At 50.4% G+C, this 15,655-nt stretch overlaps 1 protein-coding gene across 2 annotated transcripts in view; it reads left to right on the forward strand.

The window, feature by feature from the left end:
* The first annotated feature begins 4,643 nt into the window (after window positions 1-4,643).
* TUNAR (TCL1 upstream neural differentiation-associated RNA) overlaps window positions 4,644-15,655 on the forward strand; it is a 49,815-nt gene continuing 38,803 nt past the window's right edge. Inside the window, exons 1-3 of one of the 2 annotated variants that reach the window (XM_054530483.2) lie at window positions 4,644-4,971; window positions 5,243-5,560; window positions 9,918-10,037. Coding sequence is in view for 1 of the 2 variants with exons in the window: in XM_054530482.2 (XP_054386457.1) it covers window positions 5,549-5,560 (12 nt within the window). In the remaining variant the exon portion in view is untranslated. The remainder of the gene's footprint in view (window positions 4,972-5,242; window positions 5,561-9,917; window positions 10,038-15,655) is intronic. The other variant, XM_054530482.2, reaches the window with a different exon arrangement.

Here is a 15,655-nt window from a genome sequence, read left to right on the forward strand (position 1 = left end):
CGCATGAATGCATATGAGTCAAACTGCTGCTCAGCCCAGAGACGGCAGTCTGTCTGGATAAGCCCAGCCAGTCACCCTTCTGGCTTCCTGCTAACCAGGGAGCTCTGCTGGACAGACGCTGCCCCTCCCTGGGCTACCATTTTCTTCCTTTGAAGCTGGAGATGCTGACAGAGTCAAGTGAGCTCAGGGAGATGGACATGCATTGTGAACTGTAAAGAGCCATATGCAAGTATTAAAAATTAACAGGACCAGGCTGGGGGCGGTGGCTCATGCCTGTAATCCCAGCACTTTGGGAGGCTGAGGTGGGCAGATCACGAGGTCAGGAGATCGAGACCATCCTGGCTAACGCGGTGAAACCCTGTCTCTACTCAAAATACAAAAAATTAGCCGGGCGTGGTGGCGGGCGCCTGTAGTCCCAGCTACTCGGGAGGCTGAGGCGGGAGAATGGCGTGAACCCGGGAGGCGGAGCTGGCAGTGAGCCGAGATCGTGCCACTGCACTCCAGCCTGGGCAACAGAGCGAGACTCCATCTCAAAAACAAAAAAAATTAGCAGGGCCAGACCACCCAGGGGGAAGCCCCAGGTTCAAGTCACAGGGTCTGTCAGGTATCAGCTTGGAGACTGAGGAATCCTCCAGACCAAACCCCCATGTATATGATAAGAGCCAATGAAATGTGGGAAATGAGAGGTTTTGAAAACCTCAGAGCACTGTAAAAAAAAAAAAAAAAAAAAAAAAAGTCATTAATAGTAGAGATACTGATTTTTAGAAAGGAAGGATGCTTCCAATCTTCCCTGAGCCATTTCTAAGGAAGTCCTTTCTCCCTCTTGGGTCCTACTACCCCCAACCCCATATCATACACCTGTCTGACTGCACTTCACATAGTATTTCTTCTCTAAAAGGAACAATTAGGTTTGAGCTTTCTCAGTGGGCTCTAATGTTTCAGTATTTGAAAGTCTTTGCAAGTGCTGCTTCTGGACTTGAAATATTTCTGCTCCCCAACCCCCAAACCATTTCCCTTTCATTTGACTGACTCCCACTTATCTTTCAGACTCATTTTAGAAGTCTCCCTCACCCCAGGAAAGCTTCCTCAATCTCCTAGATCCAAGGAAGGGCCTCTCTTCTGTGCAACCACATGACCTAATAAGTGCTCAATTAAACACTTATTAACTGAATGCCTGCACAAATGAATGAATAGATTGTGGATCCAATAGGCTAATATCTGCAAAAAGCTGGAAACAGATGTACTGTTTATGTGTCTCATGCAAACATTACACTCACTACCGATCGCCAAGCCCTCTCACCCAGAGGGACTGGTGAAGTATACTGTGTGCCTTGCCACGTCCCTGCAAAGTGTGGAGGCTGGTAGGGATCAGGACCCCATCGTCCTTATGAATGATGGGAGGAGCCTCAGTCAAGCACAGCCACTAAGTCTTGGCTTGGGTGGCTGTCTGGAGGCTGGATCCTCTTATAGCTACCTGCTCCACTGTCTCACACTCACCACCCCATAGGCCAGACTCAGCAGATGGCCTCGCCTGCTCCTTCAGGGAGGAAACCAGCACTAACAGGAGGCATGGGCTCCCCTAGCTCCCTCTCTACTTGCCTCCCTGAGAGCTCAAAAGAAGGGCAGTCCCTGCAGTTTTGAGACTTTTCTTCCACCTGTGTCCTTCAGCATCCCTAGGACTTGCTCCATGTCTTCAACTTCTTGTCTACCTGCCTTGGGTCTCTCTCAGCTCCTGCACACAAGAGCTGCTTGTTACCAGCTCTGGGATTTCCCCTGCATATTCCTCCTGATTAGCTTGTTCTTGCTTCTGCCTTATCACCTGGCCAATATTTACGGATCCTTGGGGACCCAACTCAGATGCCACCTCCTCTGGGCAGCCAGCTGTAGTCCCTGCAGATAGGTATAGTCACTTTCCTCTATGCCTCCAAGAATAGTATTTGGTAACCTCTATAAGATAGAGCATAAAAATTCACAACTATGAGGGTCTAGTGATGATAATAACTATCTTTTTATCAATAGCTCACTCTGTTCCAGGAACTATGCGGAGACTCCACGCACACATCTCATTGGCAATCCTAAGTCGCAAGCAACCACTAGCTATGTTACTATTATTCTTTTTTCCTTTAGCCTGGCAGACAGTATAGGAGGTTAGGAACTTGGGCTTGGGGTTAGGAAGACTGGGTTACAAATCCCCAAGTCCATCATTTGCCAGCTTCATGACTTTAAGGAACTTACATAACCTTTTTGAGCTTCCCTTCCCAAGCAAAGATAATGGACCCACTTTACAGGGTTTGGTGAGGTTAAAATGAGCTTTCCTAGATAAAACTCTTGGTACCTGGAGTTCCTGGCATGGGTTAAGCCCTCAGTAAAAGCCCCTATGAGGACCCAGAAGATAGAGGACTTATCTAAGTCATTTTTGCATCCCTGGTGCCTAACACTGTGCCTGACTTCAGTAGATACTCCTTACAAATTTAAGGTGATGTTCTTCCACTGCATTGCTGAGGAACAATCCCTGTGTGGCCACAGGGACCATGGGCTTCCTCAATCCTGGCTTTCCTGTGCATTCCCCACTTCCTATTATTTGAGAAAAACATGAAGAATGACTATGTAATGTAGGAGTCTTCCCTGCTGCCTTTTTCCTCATGCATACACACACCAATAAAAGATGTATGTGCCAGCTTTTGCTATGCTCAAACAACATTTTTCAAATCTCTGCAAACCATGAATGAGACACTTGTGCCGTCAAATCGCACTTCCTTACAGGCTGCTTTGTTTCCTGGAATAGTGGGACGCATGGAATCCAAGCTCTGAGGTTTCATTTATTGTAAGCACTGGGCTCCCTGACCAAATTAGGTGTCAAACTCTACCCGCAGATTGGGAAACTGGGGCTGAAGAAAGAGCCGGCTGCCAATTTGGCACATAGAAATAGTCCTTCTGGAGTTTCTGGGGACCAGCTCCCTGTCTGCAACTACCCATAATAACTGGTTGGGAAATTCAGAGATATTGCTCCCAATTTCGCTGGAAAATGTTGGAATGCAACTGTTATACACAGGCTGGGATGCAAAGTGCCTTTCTCAGAAAAGTGTGGCCTTTGGACCCTGGTTTCTTAAGACACATGGCTTCTGTTTCCATGGACTTGCAGGGTTTTTCAACAGGAGTTACTGGCATCTCAATAATAATAATAATTGGAGGAAATGTCTTGTCACTAAGCCAACAAAAACCACTCAGACTCTGCTGTTTCCCAAAGCCCCTCATGGAGGGACTCTGTGCTGTAGAGCTGCAGGGATGGGGTGTGGGTGTTCCTGGGCAGGCCTGATTCCCCTAAATCTCTGCTGAGTCTCTACTCTACATCTTTCTCCCCACATCCATACCAGAGAGGAAGACAGAAAGGCCAGCTAGGGAGGGTATGGGTTGGTGCTGTGGGCGAGGTGGTAGGTGATTCCTATTCTGTAGCAGGGATGGGAGGGAAGCAGCCTTTTGGTAGGCAGGAGGATCTTCTGAGAAGTAGGGGCAGGAGGTTCCTTGCACCATCCAACTCGGGAAGGGGCACACAGCGGTGGGCCCTGGGAACCTGCTAACCAGAATGTCTGGGTTCTTCCCCCAGCTCTGCTTCTGAGGCACCCAGCGGACCCGGGTAATCTGCCCCCTCGTCGATAGAGACCATGGTCGCTGCTTACTCTGACCATATTTCCCCGCACTTGCCTTACTTCCCTGGACGTTGGGGTGGATTTTGGTGAGGTCTCAGAGAACCAGGAGACAGGCTGCTTATCTTCTAGAAAATCATGTTCACATTCATGGAAGGCCTTAGGTACTAGTACTTAGCTATGACCTTTGGAGACAAGGACTCCATCTTCCTGAAGACGGTAAAAATGTCCTGCGTACTGAAAGCAATTGGAGGGGCCTGGATTTGAACCCTTCTGTGTCAGAGGTTCCAAGTCTTCCAAGAAAGCAGAAGGCGCCCCGAGGCAGGTTATAGGGCCTACAAGGCGGGCAACTGGACATGGGGATGGGTTGGGGAGGCGCCAAACGGCGGCAGGGATTGGGGGTATAGTGGTTTGACCACGACGTAACTACCTTCAGCTGCCAGGCCATCCTCCCGTTCCCTGGAAAATAGGAGGAGCTGGGAGTGGGGGACGGAGCAACCTGGGCTTCCATGATGAAGAAAGAGACAGCGCAGGAGCAAAATGTCCAGGAAGGACGGAGACAGACCAGAGGAAGGAGGAGGCGCCTCTTTCACCTGCGTCCCCAGGTCCCCATGTACGCCACGTGGGTGGGAGCGTGTCCCACACACCCACGCACCCACAGCCACATTCGCCACGCTACCGCCGCGGCGGGCTCACCGCGCGCCTCTGGGTGCCGATCCTCCACAGGCCACATAGCCGCCACCTGCTGCTGCATCCCCACTGCGGGGACAGGGGCATTCAGTGCCTCCCTCCGTCCCCCCGCCCCGCGAAGGCCTCCCATTCTCCAGCGCCAGGCGGAGGCCACGTCTTTCCCGGGCCCCCTCCCCAACGCCGAGAGGGAGGCGGAGGGAGGAGCTCGGCCCGCAGCCGCCGGCCCTACCCGCCACTAGAGCTCCCCCTCCCCCCCTCCCCTCCCTCCCCTCCCTCCCCGCCCCTCGGCTGCCGCAGCCCGGCTCGCACCGCGCGTCAGCGTGGGCTCCCCGGAGCGAGTCGCTAGGTAACGGGGCTGGCTCCGCAGACCCGGGGCCGGGGAAGCCCGCGCGCGTCGTCAGCAGCGGCGCCGCGGGGCGAGGGGCGCACAGACCCTCCCCCATCCCGGCCTGCCAACACCTGGCTCGCGCGCAGCCCCGGCCCAGGATGCCTTAATCTGCGCCGATTGCTGCCGCCGAGGTGCCCCTACCCTGCAGGGACCCCGGCGCCGCCAGCCCCTTCCTCCTTTCCCGCAGGTGCGCACTGTTCTGCTTGCGGCCGGGTGGGCGCCCCGCCGCTGCGGTCGCGGTCTCCGCTGGTAAGCTGCGCTCTGGGGCTGGGGCAGGAAGCAGTTGGGGGCGCTCGAAGAGCAGGGCAGCTACGGCCACCGCGGCCGCCGGACCAGCCATGTGCTAAAGTTTCTGGGGCTCGGCGCCCCGCTGGGCGCGCAGCGCGGGGCGCAGAGGCGCTGTGGGTGGGGCAGCTCGGTCCTGCTGGCGCCGGCCCGCCCCCGGCCCGCGCGGGGTGCAGCTCTGCGCGTTCTCATGCTGTCTCTTTCTCTCTCTTTCCTTCCGCGCTGCCTCCCCGAGGTCCTCCCGCCGAGCCCCGGCGCGGGGCATGAGGAGACCCCGGGTGCCGCCTAGAGACGAGCAGGCTTCGCGCACACCTCGCCAGCGGCAGACGGGGACATGAGCAGCGCGCACGGGGTCCCGCGCCCGGCGGCCAGCCCTATCCGGCGGCGGCCCACGGGTCAACGCTGCCCGGGAGAATGAGGCAGGAGCCGGCGGCAGCCTCCTTTTTTTCCTCCTCCTCGCCTTCCTGCGGCTCCGGCGCTCCGGGTCCGGGCCGGGCTGTGGCTCTGCTGCGTGCCCCGCGCGCCCCTCAACCGCCTCCGGATGCGCTTCTCGGTAAGCCAGGCCCTCCGCCTCGCGAACAAAGCTCCCCTCGCAGGGCCCGGAGGCCGCCTCCGGGGCCCTGTCCTACCCTCCTTCCCCACTTACAGCCTGGAAACATTCGGGGCTTCCGATTGAATCCTTCAATTTCCCCTGCCCCGAAGCCCCGCCAGGAGGCAGAACTGCCCGGGCAGACCTGGTGCTTTCCTCTGCCTTCTGGAGAAAGATGCGGGTTTGACATGCAGGCGGGAGACCTGTCTGGTCTAGATAACGGCATGTGTATGCAGCTGGGTTCAGACTTAGCATTTGGGGGCAAAAACTCTTATTTAGTAGGTGTCCAGGCCGTGCCGGGCAGTGTCCCTCAAAGCCACTCTGGGAAATAGGTCCCCGTTTCTCCTTGGCCCAGATGAGGAAACTGAGGCTCAGAGAGGTTGAATGACTTAATCAAGGTCACAAGGTTAGGAAGTGGGAGACCAGGATTGGAAACCAGGGTACTCTACTTCCCTGCCAGACTGTTCCCTTTGTAACAAACACACCTGTCTCATTTCTTCTACTAACTGCTAACGTCTGAAGAGTCATTGCATGTGTGTGAAAATACTTGCTCCAATGAGTATCTGTTCTGATGAAATAAATTGCCTGTAGCAAGCACTTTTTGTCCATCCTGCCATCACGTTGCTGCCAGCCCCTAATGTGTACTCCAAGTGTAAAGCTACTTTTTAGTTCAGGTGAGAGGATAATATGTTTTCCTAGGTGTTCTCTTTCCTGGGGTTCTGTTTTCCCAGTCCTCTTGAAGGATGGAAAGGACAGTGGTTCCTCCTGTGTGCCCAGCACATGCTAGGCCTCAGAACTGCATCCTAAACCTTTCCCTGGGGGCAGGGCTCATCAAGGTTACCTGCCCCTGGTTTTGTAAATCTTGGAGATGATTACTTAACCGGAGCGGGGACTGATCCCAGATGGCCACTGTACAGGGGCTGGCCCAGTGTTGGCTCATATTTGCCAGCCCTCAGTGTCAGCAGAACTTCTGAGCCCCAAACACTTCTGAGCCCCAAAGAAAATGAGTTTTAATGCAGATACGATGCCTGATGCATGCCCCCAGTTCTCTGGCTTGCCACTGTTAGCTGTTTGCTTAAGTGCATTTAGTTAACTGTTTGCTTAAGTGCATTTAGTTCAATCCTGAAGGGGCAAGCCACATGGAATCAGTTGGTCCTGGTCTGAGGGGCTTGTTCCATTGGTGGAGTCACAGTGTTGAGCTCAGTTGTCTACACGTACATTTGTGTTGGTGCAGAGAAAGTCCCTTAGCAGTAGGGGCCTCTGTGTCTCTGTTAGTAAAGAGCAAGGGTGGACTGACCAGCCCCTCAGATCCCCTTCAGCTAAATGATTCTATGAGTGACAAAACTAGTAAGTTACAGGCTTGAGCTAGGGTGTCTTAGTCCAGTCATTTGGACGAACATTCTACACTGAATGGGTTGTTGATTTCCAAGAAGAGGACTTGGTTTCCAGGGAGCTGTGAGATTCAGGTTCAGCCCAAAAGTGGTGAAGCTCGAGCTGTGCTTAATAGATTATTTATTGGGCTAACACATAGTGGCTATAAAATGTTCCAAGCTACTAGATTGGGGTTATGGGATAGGTTAGGCCTTTCAGTAGGAGAGACGACATTAGCTCCTAAGAGCTGATGACATACAGTGCATTAACAAGATGCCCAGCAGGCTAGAAAGCAGCAAGCTGGTGAGCTTTTCCTGCTCCTCCCAAAAATAATCAGTCATATTTGCATAGGTAAAACATTCCCAGCACAATTACTGCAAATAAATAAAGTGATTTTTTTTTAGACTCTTGCAACTCCATTGGTTGCTGAGTATATTAGCGATGCGTGGAGCCGGCCTTAGCTTGGCTGTAGAGGGGCTGGGACAAGGAAGGTGGGCTGAAGGATGTTCAGACCCTGAGTTAGTTTTTGGCTGTGGATTAGAGCTAAATCCATCACTTTGACCTATGGGTCATTAATGGGGTTGTCATTGGTCTTTTTAAGATGTGGATTAATGAACCTCTTAAAATGTTGCCGAATCCCAAATGAAACGGGCACGTCTCACCTTTTTCCCAGAAACTCGGCTCTCAGCGGGTTTTGTGACTGTTTAAATTCACAAAACCAGAGCAAAGCTTTCATTTTTGACAGGCTCATAGGGGTCTGCAAAGGAAAAATAATGCATCTTGTATAGGGATATTAATCTCCCAGCATTGTGTGTTTTAGCTTCTCATGATTAACTGGTAAGGTTTTGAATAAAAATGAATGCAGAGAAACAATCTTCATTAAGTTGCTTTTGAAAATGCTGAGGTAATTATGGAATAACGATTTTTGTGTCATAGATCATACTACTCATAGCCAAAGCTAGATTACATCACAAAACATTACTCTTGTTACTGATATTTATTTTTTAATTCATTAGTTTTCTCATATTTTTTGCTTTTTTTCTCCCAGTGTGAAAATAAGCCATCCAGAATAAATTCTTCCTTTTCAGTTTTTCTTTGTCTTAAACCCAGTTTTTTTTTTTCTGTAAGATCTCTAAAGCTGAACTCTTCCACACCATACATATAATGGCCTCATGTTAAAATATGTTTTAAGTGCCTCGGATTTCTTTTGGGAGAACAAGAGGGCTATGTATCATAAGTGAATAACAACGATGAGATATTTCCCTTGTTTGCTTACTATTCTAAGTCAGGGATTGCGACCATGCCTTCATGATTGCAGCTGCCACACTTAGCATCATGAGGACACAGCCCGAGTGCTGTGGCGTTTCTGCATCAGTGAGGATGCACACCTGGACTGATCGGAGTGTGGAGGAAAAGAACAGCTTCCAAAGGCCAGAAAACCTGGGGTTTATTCCTGACTCAGTTGTTAATTGGCTTTGTGGCCTTGGACAAATTATTTCCATTTGCTGGGTCTGGGTTTACATATATGCAACGGGTGTGTACGTTTGCACATATATGTGTGTGTATTGGTACCAGATGTCGCCCTCCAAACTCTAAGTTTGAAGAATCTTCAAAATTTGGGTATAGCTGGTTATTAATAGCTCCAGAATGCTCTGTACTTTAAGGTTACATAACATTCCAATTAGACATTCCTATAAACAATAAGAAATTGGTGATTATAGAAGATATGCTGTTTATTACCCTAAGTGGAGACTCCGTACCCTGAGTGTGTGAAGGAGGATGGAGCTTTGATCTTAAAGGTGATCATGCCGGCTTCCCTGTCAGAGTCCCCTTGCACGGTAGAGGCTCAGCACAAATCTGAGAGCACTAGAATGAGCCATGACCCTCTCTAGGATCCGAGTGGCAGAAGATGCAAGAACCATTATGTAATTTGGGTCAATGGGGTAAGAAGAATATGACATTGTATCTGTGTAGCTTTAGGGTTCAGGGGACTTGGAGATTTCGCCTCAATCTCAGGCTGTTCCTGGAAGGTAAGGAGGGGAAGTATGTAATTACTGTTTGCAGTTGTTTTGAAAATGGAGAGTACTTTAGTTAGAGCCTTGAACTCAGCTGAAGCTGGGAAATGGCGCGGAAGAAGCTTGTCAATTTGGTAATGGTATTTTTTGCCAGGTTTTGTGTGCAGGCTTCCCTTGTAACATCTAAGGAAGTGTGTTGTCTGAGGTCAGGCTCCCTGGTGAAGCTGCAGTCATTTTCAGATAGAGAGGGCACGAGGAAGGAACCGCCAGCCCTTCAACATTTTGTCCTTGCAACACCGCAAAGCAGACATTATGAACCCCGTGTTCTAGATGAGGAACCCAGGCTCAGAGAGCTGAAGTGTCTTTCTTAGTCTCTAATAATTATCGAATGGCAGAACCATGCAATGTTTTAAATGGACTCTGCTGGGGTTAAAATCAACCCGTGCTGGACCTCATTTCCACTGCTGCTGCCGTGTGTCTGTCTGGCAACCAAATTGTGTCCTTCCTCCCCAATTTCTAGATAACCGTGGCACTAAAAAAGCATGCAGATGATTTGACGTAAGTAACATACGGAGGTGATTTTGCTGTCAATAAACCTCTAAATTCACAGGATTTTTGTTAGTACATTAGATTTCTTTTAACTACACGAAGTCAAACGTGTCCATTTCCAAAAAGATTCCTAAATAAGCCAAGAGTAACCCTAAAAGGGTTAGTGCTAGTGATTCTGTGGGAAAAGCTAAAAGAATTCTCCTGGGTCCTACATTCATTCTCCTGGGTCCTGCATTCATCCCCCTGGGGTTCTGTGGGAGGTGAACACAAACTGACATATGCGACGTCAGTCTGAGGAGTTGTCGCTAGGCTGCTCCTCCTGAAAAAGGGACACAATAAAAGTTATGTAACAGAAGCTTTCAAAAGAACTGTTTCTCCCCCTCCAGGATGCCCATGAGTTAATCCTCCCCCAAACAACAGACTAGAGAAGGTATTCAGAGGAACACATGTAAGACCTTCACGGTTCACCTACAGCTCTTAGGAGTTTCTGGGACTCGGGAGGAAAGGTAGGTCTCAAAGAACTTTTCACGTTACTGAGTAGAGATGCCGTCGTAGCTGATGTTGGGGACAGCCTTCGGAAGGTCACCCATGTGAGTACAGCTGCTGCTGTTCTTCGCTGTAAGTGTGCAGAGCTGGCCAAGCATCCACCATTCCCAGGACCGGGTATTCCAGAGTCCTGTCGGTAACACTCAATTTACAAAGAGCAAAGGAAAATCCCTGAAATACTCTGTCGCCCCATCGCGTGGCTTTACATTCTGCTAATGATACTCAGGCTGGGTTTCTTCACCAGCAGTTGAGAATACTTCTGTCTCTGATGCTGGCCTTGCCTGTGTCATGTGAGTGACGTCTTCACCAACAGAACCCTCCTTCCATCTCCCTTGGATCACTGAGCTGCTTATATGCCAAAAGCTTCAAGTTTCTTGATAGGTGATGAATGAGAAAAAGCAGACAGAATGAGTTAGAAAGCTTGACTATGCTTCATCTACAATCTTTAAAATACCACATCTCAGCAGTCAGCACAAGTTTTTGATTTGGTAAATGAGGAATAACATTGCGTGTCCTCGGTGCGGCCCATGGAATCTGCATCTTCTGCCCCCAAACTTTGAAAGAACAGGTGCCCCAGGGCTTCAGCTCTGGGCTAGATTTCTAATATGTGTAGTTACTAAAAAGTAGAAAATGCAAGAGTAGCTTTGCAGAATCACCAGAGAGGATAAGATAAGAAGACAGAGAAGTTCATAGCCTCTGATACATGATTACTGTGAACACTTATTCGGAGCATGGTAGTAGCTTATTTCCAGCAACGAGAAGCACAGAATAAATTCACTAAGAAATTTAGCTGTGTTTCTTGTTGTCTTTGTATGTGGCTTATGACAAGTACAGACGGCACTTCATGTAGTTAAAAACCTCCACCTTCCTAAGTCCTTCGTGGTGGCTAAGAGAGGCTAGGCTAAATGCCTTGGCGGACCCGCATTTTTGAAACCTGACTCCCAAGGTCAGGTGGTGGTCTTGGGGAGGGTCAATGTATTTCCAGGTGCTTCTGTTTCTTAATAATCTGTGATGAGCTGCTGTATGTACCTCATTTAGCATCACCAAGCAAAAGAGCAAGCAGAGAATGCCCAGGGCATTTTTCCCAACCTGCCACATTTCTCCGCCTCTGTCTGCTAATATGGTCTGGGGATCCTGATCCACTTCTTGATTCTTTTAATTCAGAAAATGGATGATAATGACAGTCATTTTTTAAATGATCAATATTGATAAGTCTTATATTTTTACATAAAGTGAATGCCCCCGAGAGCATCACGTGCAAGTTTAAAATGATTTATGAATGAATACAGTATCCTTTAACTTGTTCAGAGGGCTTTATTGAATACTTCTAAAACAGTACGTCCATTATCCTTTAACTTGTTCAGAGGGCTTTATCGAATACTTCTAAAACAGTACGTCCGGTTTTGCAGTGTTCAAGTCTAAAGGTGGAAGTGAAAGCCACATCCTGTGTTCTTCATCTGAAAAGGAGGAGTGGAAAAATACACCCGGCTTCTAAAAGGGAATGTTGAGACTGTTCCTCTCTCAGTTTTACTGACAAGATAACATTGCTTCGGTCTGAAAATTCTCTGTAGATGCAGCTTCTGCAGCAGGGCTGGTTGTCCTCCAGTCTGCTCGAGGACGTCCCTGTGGCAGTTGAGAGTGGCTCTGTCCATTTGTGCAGGCGTGGAGCCATCTCCTCCACAGAGCATGCCTCTGTCTGGTCCTGTCTGGTTACTAGGATCCACCCCTCCACACACACACACCATCATCCTTTCCTCAGACAGATGTCAGGGGCAACAGTTTAACAAACAGTTATGGAGCACTAGCTCTGGTCCAGGCACTGCTAGGCATTGAGGCTGCAGTGGTGGACACAGACAGCTGTAGTATGTCATAGGCTGCTACTGTTTCAGTAGGCCTGGGGTGTCACCCTCTGCCCTTTTTAAGGGGTCTGTTCAGAATCTGGAGGACTTAGCTGTTGCAGACTTGGAGGCACCCTGGGGCTGGTGGGGAGAGCCCAGGCTGGGCGGCAGGGGGCCTTCTGTCTCCTCTCACCTGGGTGCCTAGGGCCAAGCCACCCACCCCCCCACTCTGACCCTTCACTGGTTTCAAGTGCAAAGATTGGGTCACTGCAGGTTTTTTCCAAGTGTGATCCAGGGACCACTTCCATGGAAACACCAGGTGAGCTTATTAAAATGCATACGGGTGGACCTTGCTGCAGACTTGCCAAATTAGAACCTCTGGGGATGGGGGTGCCCAGAATCTATATTTTTAACACACTTCCAGGTCACTCTCACCTCGAGCACAGTGGTGTTCGAGAAGCACTCGTTCTCATGGGTGGCGGATCAGCAATGCCCCTCCCTGCTCTAAAGGACTCAGAATGTGGCACTCACCCCCATGCTGGCCACTCTTCCCACCTTCACCCACCGCCATGCTGTCCAAGCCATTCGACTCTCTCTTCACCACACTTCCCGCTCCTCCTCCTCTGCGCACTACAGTTTGTTTCCCATATGGTAGCCAGAGTGAGTCTTTTAAAGGATCTCATTTCTCCTCGGCTGGGAGATCTTCAGTGCCCCCTGTGCCCAATAGCCAGGGACCTTAAGGTGACCCTCAGGGCCCTGCACGATCTGGCCCTCCATCTCACCTCCTCTCCCACCACCTGCCCCCTTGCTTTCCTCTTCATGTCACAGCCCTAGAACCCACCCAGCTGCCAGGCATTCACTCCGAGGAGCCACAGGACCTGGGGACTGGCAAGGCAGGGTGCCAGCCCCGGTAGGTGGGGCAGAGCCCTGTGAAGCTCTGTTTTCTGTCCTGCCACTACGCTGAAAACCCCTGCAGACTGACACTCTTAAGCCCACTTGGGCAAATCTGTTTCTGGGCCTGCCCACCACCATAGTAAAAGTAAATTTAGAAGCAGCTCTTTAATTCCAGGCACCGTGTTACAGGGTGACTCATCATGGGACCGCATTGTCAAAGTGGCTCTAGAACTTTTTTCCGAGGAAGTTTCTGGATGTAGACTGCAGCCCTCTTGGGCTGGACTATTAACTCAGCCACTTTTGATCCCAGGGCCCTGTCATCCCTCCTTCTCTTCTTTCCACAAGTATTCACAAGACACCTGCTACGTCCAAACACTGTGGTCCCCACAATCTGTGTCTGAGTGGTTGTGTCTCCGACTGCCGCTCTTGCTTACAGATGAAACGATGTGGTCTGGAAAGTATTTCTCTGGCCTTTTTTTTCCCTCCTACTGAGAAATAGTTGCTCTGGCCTGTGTATCAACAGCAGCCCTCTTGGGGCCCAGGTTAAGCAAACTGCACTCGAAAGTATCAATCCCTTGGCAAGTAGGAGGGAAAGATGGACCATGTTGTGAGATTCACCTCCAAGGTGAGCTGAGTGCGTAACTGGAAGATCTGTGGGGTCTCTCAGATGGGATGCGTGCTCAGTGCGTGGAGCCAGGGCTTGGTTTTCTGAAAGCCAGCCTGCCCAGCAGTGCAAACGAGTGAAAAAGGCTGGGACAACTTCAGACGCTTTTGGGTCTGACATTGCAGATGCTTTACCTTGAATCATAAGGAGGGAAGCATTTTCACTCTCAGCATCCATCTTCTTTGGGATGCTTTCTGTGGACACATTGACCAAGCCTTCACTGAGAGGCCATTAGCAAAGTGGGGTGGAGGATGAAAGTAGAGATGTTCTCCGCCTTTTATGGATTCAGAGACAGTTGGGGAAAACGTGTTACGTAACTACCTGTAGCTAATTAGAGTGACTGACGTGCTCTGAGAAGACAGAGATAGGAAAGATGGGTTTGGTCGGGGGAGGGTGGAGGCGTTTGACTTGAGCCCTGAATGATGAGAAGGAATTTCTTGAGCAGAGATGAGCGGGAAAGGCCTTCTAGGTAGGAGGGCAAGTGTGAGCAGAAGCACAGAGGCCTGTTTATTGGGGAGAGGGGACTGTGTTATAGGTCTGTAGAGTCAGGCTGAGGCTGCGAGGCAGGGACAAGGCTGGGTCACTCCTGCTTAACTGGGAGTGGGTCTTGAATGCTAGATTAAGGAGGGTTCCATGTCTTACAGGTGACAGGGAGCTGTGGGAGGGGTTTGACTGAGGATTTGCATTAAAAAGATAGCTGGTAGCCCTGTTTATGACCCCCCATACCCTCTATATTATAGGATAGTGAAGATGTGTAAAACGTTCAGGAAGAAATACTGTGTGGGAATGAGCATGGTTGTCCCGGGTATAACCTCAGGTACCGTTTCTCTGATTGCAGTGTCTCTGCTTGTCTGTATCTGTTGACTAATCCTCTGGGCCCTGCTGCCCAGATCCCAACTCTGCCAGCCCTGCTGGGGCTCGGAAGGAAAGCAAGGTAGCCGCTGGCTTCAGCACTTGCTGCCTAGCCATCGTGGACTCTAGCCAACAGGAAATGGAGCGGGCAGTGTCCCAGCCTGATTCACCGAGCCATGGGTCTCCCTGTGCCTCTGCAAATGCATTCAGGCTGCTCCTGGCCTGAAAACAATGCTCCCAGACCTACATCCACAGCTGACAGAATCCAGGGCACACATTTGCCGGCCAGCTTCCCTGAGCTTCCCGCAGTAGTAGGCTCAGTGGGTAGGAGAGGGGAACACAGTCTGGAATCAAGGCGTGTGCCACTCAGTGACCATTTGCTTTGAAATCAACGTGCTCGGCAGGGCCGGTGACTTTTGCAGGGCTGGCTGGACAAAGGGAACATGAAGAAGGGAAGAGTGTCTCAGGGTCACGGGTGGTTATACTACCCTTGAACTTCACCTTCTTATTGCTAAGGAGGAGAGAGAGACAGAAAAGCGTGTTCCACAAGCCAGTGGGCAAATTCTTAGCTGTTTTCTGTGGAGTCTGGGCCTGGCAGAGAGCCCTCTTCCTGACTGGCTGACTGCCAGATGGTGCCAAGGGCATGGCATCCCGGGCAGTCAGCCTCCTAGTGAAGATTGCCATCCTCTGGAGGGTTCCCCGACCCAGGACATGGGCCTGAGAAGGGAATGCAATTCCATCCTCCATGGGTCCCATTTACAGGTCAACAAATTGAGGCCAAGAGAAGAGAAGTGGAATTGTGGCCGAGTAGCACATGAAATCATTCGGGAGTCGGTCATGATCCTTGAGGCCGGCCAATGCCCAGTGCCCATTGCTGGCAGCAGTCCACCTGGAAATGGACAGTTTGTCCTCACACTGCCTTGCTGCCCACCAGGCATGGAGGATATGGCTTTCTCCTTGTTCATCTGTCTTCCATCTTGGAACCCAGTCCCAGAGCCAGGGGGCTGGGCATGACCCCTAGATGTCTGGCCCTTTGTTTGCTTCTTGGTTTCTGAAGCTTGTGTGGAAGTTGAATGCAAGCAGAGAAAGGAATTTAGTAGCAAGTTATCAGAGCAGATTAGAATGGTTGTCAGGATCTGGGCATGGAAATCGATGGGGCTGAGTTCTCTGTTTGGAGCTCTAGGGCTCCTGAAATGCACCATCAGGTCCGGGAAAGCCTTTCATCCTGGTTCTCAGAGCCCCTAGTGCACACTTACGTATATGCATAAGTTTAAGCCAGACCGTCTCGTGAGATCATCATCACTGGCTCCGTCTCCTTCTTTCAACTGTC

The sequence above is a fragment of the Pongo abelii genome, chromosome 15 (genome assembly GCF_028885655.2).
Source record: "Pongo abelii isolate AG06213 chromosome 15, NHGRI_mPonAbe1-v2.0_pri, whole genome shotgun sequence".
In the NCBI taxonomy this organism is placed as follows: domain Eukaryota; kingdom Metazoa; phylum Chordata; class Mammalia; order Primates; family Hominidae; genus Pongo; species Pongo abelii.